The sequence below is a fragment of the Miscanthus floridulus genome, chromosome 17 (genome assembly GCF_019320115.1).
Source record: "Miscanthus floridulus cultivar M001 chromosome 17, ASM1932011v1, whole genome shotgun sequence".
Classification (NCBI taxonomy): domain Eukaryota; kingdom Viridiplantae; phylum Streptophyta; class Magnoliopsida; order Poales; family Poaceae; genus Miscanthus; species Miscanthus floridulus.
This window is the reverse complement of record NC_089596.1, coordinates 15,489,562-15,498,136: the sequence shown is the minus strand read 5'-3', so window position 1 is coordinate 15,498,136 and position 8,575 is coordinate 15,489,562. Positions and strand designations below refer to the sequence as shown.

Genomic DNA, 8,575 nt, shown 5'->3' with positions numbered 1-8,575 from the left:
TACTAGTAGAGTCGTACTAGCTAGCTGTTTGGGGAGTGGGGAAGATACCATTAGCATTGTTTAAGCACATGAGGGAACAAAAAGAAACGGCCGGCTCTCAGATCAGGATCCAAACACACACACACAAACACACATCGGATCCCCAGACAGAGGAGGGAGCTCTCTCCACCTCCACATGGCACCAGCTAAGGACGCACGCACACGCACGGCCTTGATGGGTGCTCTCCCTGACAGCAAATCACTAAACAATCATCATCAAACAGATGCCATCGACTGAGCACACACGGTTAGTTTTGGGTCGGGGGGGGGGGGGGGGGGGGGGGGGGAAGAGTGAAGTGAGTGAAAGCTGCTGCCATTGCTGATGCACCCACTCGTGCAACACCTCCTTTATTTTACTGTTGCAGTACTACTCCATACTCCGTGCTGTTAGGCTTCCTTGCACGGCTGCACCGCACGTCCGCACGCCCCGGCCGGCCGGCTGGTCCAATCAGGGAGGACGACGACAATGGGCCTCTTGAAGCTACGGGAACCCGGGTGTGTCCACGCATATGGCTCCAAGCTAGGAGTAGGTACGCGCCACTCTCGTTTCTTTTTAGGCTAATATAATCATGTACTTTTTAACTTACTACGTTTGACCAACTGTTTCAGCCCCGTTTATAATGGTTGACGTCATCTTGGGCTCCGGCTAAGCCTCCAACGCTAGTGGTACCAGTGGGAGGCAACGCATGCACCTCTCCAAGGATGCTTCACAAGGAAGAGCTCAAGGTGGCCTAAGCCGGCACTAAAAAACTGCGATGAAGATGTTTTCTTCTTCTAGTTTTAATAAGTCCTTAGAGCAAGACACAACTTATGGTGGAGCACAAAGACGTCTTACATGGGAGATTTCTTCCATGGCATCATCAACCGGCATCATATTTATATTGTTTTATTTAGGCCCTACACAATGCGACGCCAAAGCGATGCCTAGAATTGAGAGAGGCGATGGGGAGGGGGGGTTGTCACTCTACACACCGTGGCTGGCGGTGCCAAATTTCTAGCGTTGCCGAGAATCCGTGGAGCGGCACAAAAATAGGTGTTGGTGCCTAGTTAGCAAAATACGTATTTTGTGAGGCTATGTGAGAGTTCCATCGCTGGCGTTGGTGGGCCTGGAAGCGATGCCCGGTTTTGCATGCCCACTGGCCACTGCAACTGATGAAGAGCGGTGCTGTCTTTTCGTGGCGGGATCTGACTTTTACTAGGCTTCACTTCCATACCGTGGAAAGCCTTAGATGCTACTTTTATTTTCACGTTTGTAAATGATAGATAACATGTTACGGTACAACATGTAGCTTGGGCGTTGAGCGCCAAATTTAACCTTCATTCATTGAGATTTAGGTCACCCGTCTATTCGTTTAATAAACTTCAAAGCGGGCGTGTTTAGCATGGTAGTAGATCATATTTACCGTGCAATAGGTGTTGACCAACCAATCCGTGCTTGTTTGATCTTGGATGTTTCACGGTCATTTGACGCTAGTGATGTACATGTACGGTACTGATGTTGGTGGTGACCTAGCGCATTGGTCCCCCTAGCATTTCACTTCCTTTCCTTTCAACTCAGAGCAGCTAGCTACTCCTCCTAGTACGAGTAGTAGAAAAGAAAATGTCTCCTGGAAAAAAAAAAAGACGTGGAGGAGGCTGACCTGACCTGAGCCTGAGCGCGCAGAGAGAGTGAGGGACGTATGGATGTGAAATAAACAAGCCGCCGGCAGCCGCGCCGGGCGGGTATGCAGGCAGGGTGCGGAAATAAAGGGATCCATCCAGCACTGCACTGCACCAGCCAGCCAGAGGTAGACGAAGGAGGATTGGATTGGGTATCGTTTAGTTCCACCTCGTTTTGCAAAAAATTTCAAGATTCTTCGTCACATCGAATATTTGAACGCATACATAAAACATTAAATATAAATAAAAAATAAAACTAATTACATAGTTTAGACGAAATTTACGAGACAAATCTTTTAAGTCTAATTAGACTATAATTGGACACTAATTGTCAAATAACAACGAAAGTATTATAGTACCGTTTCATCAAAAATTTTGCAAACTAAACAGGCCATTGGATCGACGGATCGTGCATGGCCAGGGCACATCGCACATGGCAGTGTCAGTGCCATCCATGGCGGCAAGCAAAAGCACAGCTGCATGGAGGTCCTGGAGGCTCAGCCAGCATGGCTGGCAATGGCGAGATCGTTCACATCACAAATCACATCCATCCTTCTCCCTGGCCGTGCCAGTACAACTCATGTTCACCCCCCGACCACCACGGCTGTGGACCCGGTCCATGCACTGCCCACGGGCCAACCCCACGAAGCCCACCCAGCCATAAACGCGTAGCCAGGACAGATCCATCCACGCATCCATGGACCGGGTCCAGGCCCACCACCGAGCGAATCCTAGGACACGCACACCCACGACGTTTCCAACGCAAGGAGCGCGAGCCCCGGAGGATCTCAGCTCGCCCGCACGCGCGCGCGCGCGCCACCCACCCGCCGCCCGCCGCTCTATAACCTCGCTCAGCTCGCGGCCGCGCGCGCAGCACCCATCCATCTCTCCCTCTCCCTCTCCCTCCGCTGCTGCGGCCAGCCAACCAACCCAGCCAGCCATATGAAGCCGCCGGCGGCGAGCCCGGGGCGCGCGGAGAAGCCGCAGCTGCCGGCGCCGCCGGCCCTGGCTCGGTTGCTGCTGAGCAAGAGCCGGCGGGGCGCGCGGTCGCGCCGGGCGCCGCCGGCCACGTCGCCCATGTTCGTGTCCCGCGGCGCGCGCACCCGCGCCGCCGCCGACGGGGTGGAGCCCTCGTCGCCCAAGGTCACCTGCATTGGTCAGGTGCGGATGCGCAAGGCGGGGAAGAAGCCTGATGCGTCTGCATCGTCGTCGGCGGGGGCCGAGCGGGACAAGGGCGGCGCCGCCGGCGCCAGGGGCGGCTACTACTACTACTGCCGCTGCCTAAAGAAGGCGTTCCTGTGCGGCGGGCTGTTCGCGTTCGACTCGCGCAAGCGCAGGCACAAGGCGCCGCCACCGGAGGCTCCCGCGGCGGAGCGCGGCCGGCGGTCGCCGTGGGTGTTTAGCAGCAGGGACGTCGCTGTTGCTGCGGCGCCTAAGACGGCCGCCGATCCGAGGAGCGGTCGCCGGGCGGAGGATGAGGACGAGGAGGAGCAGATGCAGGTCGGCGTCGGGGTCTTCGGATCGATCGGCCGGGAGGAAGGCGACAAGATGGGGATCGACGCCGGCTGCCACGGCGAGGAGCAGGACGACGACGCGCAGCTCGTGTCGTCCGCCACCACGACGCCGCCCAAGAACGCGCTCCTCCTCATGCGCTGCCGGTCCGCGCCGCAGAACCGCACGTCGCCGCTCACCTCCCGGTTCCCCTCCACCGCCGCGGGGTTGGGACCGTCGCCGTCGCCGACCAGGGACGCTCTCCCCGCCACGGCGTCCCCGTCCGCCGGCAAGCCGGAGAAGCTGTCGCCGTCACCGTCCCCTTCGCCTTCGCCCTCCCCGCGGAAGCCGGCGGCGGCGGACGAGGGCGGCGTGACGACGCAACAAGGAGGAGCGGCGGCGGCGCGTGAGCAGCAACAGGAGACGCAGCTGATCCTGGGCGGAGAAGAAAAAGAGGATGAAGTAGAAGACGACGACGAGTTCGATGCGTACGACGAGGAAGAGGAGGACGAGATGCTGCGGTGCTCGTCGGCGCGGCCGCTGGTGCTGCAGCGGTGCAAGTCGGAGCCGGCGACGACCGCGGCCGCGAAGATGGCGGCGGGGCCCGCGGCCGATGCGACGGCCGCCGGGTGCTTCTGGGCCCACGGAGGGAGCAGCGGCCGGAGGAGGCACGCGGCGCCGGCGGTGGCTTTGACCGGCCACTGAGATGGAGATGTGGAGTGATGGAGATGGGGGACTGGTGGTGGGACCCTCCCGTCAGTATAATGTTTTCCCCTTTTGTTTCCTTCTGCTGTTAAATCGGCATTCCTTCTGCTGTGTAGTAGTATTTTTTTTTCCATCCAAGCAAAGATGCATGCTCCTGTGTAAATATAAATGTGCATTCACTTGGAATTTCTTGTAAATTTCTTCACCCTTGTCTATTTTGAGTACTCCTATATATTTATTAGCAGGTCATTAGTAGTAGTAATGATGTGTTATTTCAAAGAGGATTCTAGTCATCTAGTGAGCTGACCAAGGTAGAAAATGCTGCATTTAGTGAGATGAAGAAATTGGGGGGAATATGCAGGACTGGACAGGAGATTGCTCAATCGCTTTCACGAAAGCTACGGCTCCAGTGTCCAGTTTCCACCATGACCATGAACCAAGAAGAGAGGAGCACGCAGCGCAAGAACGAGAGTGAGAGTAAGAGTGAGCTCAGCTCGCTTTCATGAGTGATGACAGTTACAGCTCGATGCCAGCCACAAGCCACTCCACTCCACTCCACACCGGTGAAAGAATTTATTAAAGACGTCCTGTCTAGTAACGCCTTCAAAGTTGTTAGGTGGTATTCGGATCCGGTGACTAAAATTTAGAATGTGCATGGGGTGTTAGGATATTAATAAAAAAATAAATTATATAATCCGTCAGTAATCTGCGAGACGAATTTTTTAAGCCTAATTAATCCGTCATTAGCATATGTTACTGTAGCACTACCTTATCAAATCATGAACTAATTAGGCTTAAAAGGTTCATCTCGTAAATTAGTCGTAAACTATGTAATTAGTTTTGTAATTAGTCTATATTTAATACTCTATGCATATGTCCAAACATTTAATGGGACAACAACTAAAATTTAGGAGGGGCAACCAAACACCCCCTTAGTTTCGTTTCTCCGACGACGAGTCCAGTAATTGTCGTACAGTTTTGATGCTTCCTGTCGACCAAATACGGTCGGCAGTTTACAAGGGGTATGCTCATAGTAGTAGATGAATCGGTGGAGGTGCGCGTGAGGAAATCAGATGGTGACACAGAACGTAAAAGACAACGATTAGACAGGTTCGGGCCGTCGACTTGACGTAATATTCTACGTCCTGTGTCTTTGTAGATTGTATTGCGTATGATCCGATTCGATATATCGTCTAAGAGACCCCTGCCTCTCCTTATATACTCTGGAGAGGTAGAGTTATAAGAAAAATATCATATTTGGTATTACAATATCTTCTTATAGCCTTGCGGTGCACGCCGATCAGTGTCGTGCGCCGCATGCCTTGATCTTATGGGCTGGACCACCTCTGATGGTGCGGCCCATGTTTTGTCCTGTGGATATCAGGGGTCATACCTCCATAGCTACTTCCCGAGCGTCTTGTATCCACTTGGCGTCGTCGTCTTGATCAAGTCCGAGTAGTTTATCATGAAGCCTAGTAGTGAAGATTGAAACCGACCAGTTTAACTGGTAAACTGAGCGGTGAAGATTGAAGCAAACTGGTCGGCAGGCCTCGAACTTGCGCGAGTAAGGCTTGCCAGAAGCACGTAAGGGGCTCAAGATAAAATTTGAAAATTCTTCACCTTATGTGAAGTGTAGCCACTTAGACTCCTTAGTGAATAAGGAGGGTAAATCGAAAAAAAACACTACATTCACCGTCAAGTGAAGTGTAGCCACTTAGTCCACGAGCCTACTGGAAGATGAATAAATAAATCTTATAGCAGGGTCAAAGAAAATAAATCTAAAAGCTTGCCAACGCCATCTATCATATACTTATCAAGATCTTAGACGTGTTGCCCAAGATCAGCACCCTGATACGAACAACATGGAGCAACTTGAAAGCACAGCGATGAGACGTAGCAAAATCCAAACGCCAAGGAGTCCCAAGCTTACCTGGCGACTCTTGTACGAAGAATCCAAGCGCCGAGCACTCCCCAGCGTAGTTGTCGATGAAGCCGAAGCAACGAGCAATTTGATCAGCGGTGAAGTGAATGCCTGAGCAGAAGTGAGCATCGAACAGTCCGACCAACTGGTCAGCGATGAAGTCCATGAACCGAACGGTCCAACCAGTTGATCGGTGGTGAAGTCCGAGTGCCAGGTGGCGCGACCACCCAAACGATGATCCTCTTATCCTTCCTAACGGATCCAGTCCCTGAGTGTAAGCTCGTTGACTGAATTAGGCCCTGAAATAAAAAATATATAGAATGGGTAGTTCATGATGTAAAAATAAAATATATGAAACCCAGAGGAAAATCCGTAGTGATGAAATAACGTATTCAGCTCAGCGATCAGTTGTAGATGAACATTATGTTTGTTTTTGGATGAAGTGTTTATATTTAATATAAACCATCTGAACAGTTAGTTTGTAGCTGAGTCTTCTATCCAGGCTAACCCGTTAACCATAACGTAGAGCGCGGAGCCTGGAGCCCGTGCACGTGTAGGAAGAACAAAGCGTCGCCAAGGAGCCACTGTCGACCACCCGTAACGCAGAGGGCACACACTCATGCGCGTGAAGGGAGAAGCCAGAGACAGGGCCGTCTCTGGGGACATCCGAGTGTCAACATAACTGTTTGGGGATTTGTTGAGTCGAAAGCATGTGTCATCTTTAAGATGGTATACGCGGAGAAAAAAGTCGTTTGGAGAATAATTATGGAGAAAACAGCATGGAGCGATATCGGAGACATATGAAGATTAGAGAATATTTAGAAGAATATTAAAACATGACTTATCTTGATTGACGCCGAGTGTAGTAGAGGAGTCGGCGAGTCATGATGTCCGAGTAGATGGGTGTAATTTGGATGGCTCGTTTGACAGCTTGGACGGTTCGCTTGACAGCTCGAACGAGTACGCGGAGTCGTAGACGAATGTGCGTAATCGGAGACTAACGAAGTCAATCCGCGTGGGAAGGCAAAGCCCTTGGGCGTGTCCGACTAAGGCGAGGGTGCAGTCTGAGATCATGTCTGAGATACGTGAGGTTGCTTGCATGGTGGTGTAGATCCAGATGCATATGTGCTTGTATATCTCTTCAACTATTTCAATTAGCTTGTACGACTGACCAGCATCTTTGGTGGAAACACTGCTCCACATCGTGTTATCGCCAGTCGCCTTTCCTGATTGCTGGTTGTCGTGATCCGTGGAAACGATCTTGCCTATCCGATCATAAATCACGAGCAATAACAAGATGCGATTAGGTTTCTCCCAATCGAAATCATGCAGACATACGGATATATATGGAAGTATAATAAGAATATTTAATTAGAAAGCGACTTGACTTAGCTTTCTTAGATTGCTTGACTCCGATCTTGTTGTCGCGTGTTGCGTCTGTTGGAGGTGTATGGCAAGGCATCGGACTCCAGCACGTGCGGCCGTTCGCCAAGGAAATCAATCCGCTGCGTGCCAGCGTCGAGTTGTCGCCGAATGCCGAGTTGTCGGTGATATTGGTTGAAGAAAAGATTCCCATCTGGTCTGCCACAGAATCAGCACGCACACCCTCTACCTGGCGTGCCACTGTCGATGAAATACGGTCGGCAGTCTACCGAGGGATATGCCCACGGTAGTAGATAAATCGGTGGAGGTGCGTGTGAGGAAACTGGATGGTGACATAGAACGTAAAAGACAGCGATTAGACAGGTTCGGGCCGTCGACTTAACGTAATAACCTACGTCCTGTGTCTTTGTTGATTGTATTGTGTATCATCCGATTCGATATATTGTCTAGGGGACCCCTGCCTCTCCGTATATACTCTGGAGGGGGAGGACTACAAGGAAAATATCATATTTGGTATTACAATATCTTCTTGTAGCCTTACGGTGCATGCCGACTAGTGCCGTGCACCACACACATTGATCTTGTGGGTTGGACCACCTTTGATGGTGCAGTCCATGTCTTATCCTGTGGATACTAGGGGTCATACCCCACAGTCACCGGCTATGCATGGGCTAGGCCGAGCAGCTTCGAATCCGTTGGAGAATTTTTGCCAAATTCACTCCCGTGCGCATCGGATTCGTGTTGGTTTGCGGCTCCCCTCGATTTGAGTTGATGGTATGTTTGGATCTTTTCATTTGAGCTAAATTAGAATCTACTTTATGAACTAGGCTATTTAGTTTAGAATATAATATTCCACTACTTTCTAAATCTGAACTATGGAGCCGTGTCAAATTCGGAGGATAAGAAGTAGAGAATGAGAGATCGTAAGAAATGGAAAGTAAGATTCATCGCCACCTCCATGGTCTAATCTCCTTCGCTCATCTCTTATGAGCGGAATTCAGAAGGTTTTTTATCTAACGGCGGACATTTTTGAGCATTTGAATGGGTGCAGTACTATCTCAGATTCTCAATCGCCAAGGAAGAAATGAGGAAATGGGTTACGGAGAGTGATTTATGTACTCTCTCTCTCGGTGTCACACCCAACTTTAAGGATAAAATTGAATGCACAAAACTCGTGTGTGCCCAGGAATCAATCACACACATAAGCGGACAAATTACATAAAGTATCATCACGGTGTCTCATACATCAGAGTTATAATAAAACTTAGTCTTTTACATCACAGCGGAATAATAAAAGATAATAAAACTCTCGTGGCCATCATCATAGGGAAGGTCAACTGGTTGACCACAAGCCTAATAATCCTCTGGGAAATCCTC

At 50.8% G+C, this 8,575-nt stretch overlaps 1 protein-coding gene across 1 annotated transcript; it reads left to right on the top strand.

The window, feature by feature from the left end:
- Window positions 1-2,421: 2,421 nt before the first annotated feature.
- LOC136518169 (uncharacterized) lies at window positions 2,422-4,133 on the top strand. Its single transcript, XM_066511832.1, has one exon. It carries the CDS (start codon window positions 2,641-2,643, stop codon window positions 3,892-3,894), a length of 1,254 nt encoding a protein of 417 aa, XP_066367929.1. The 5' UTR covers window positions 2,422-2,640; the 3' UTR covers window positions 3,895-4,133.
- The last annotated feature ends 4,442 nt before the right edge of the window (window positions 4,134-8,575 follow it).

What these genes read in the sequence shown, in the direction of transcription:
- LOC136518169 (XM_066511832.1), top strand. Translation starts at nt 2,641, where the DNA reads ATGAAGCCGCCGGCGGCGAGCCCGGGGCGCGCGGAGAAGCCGCAGCTG.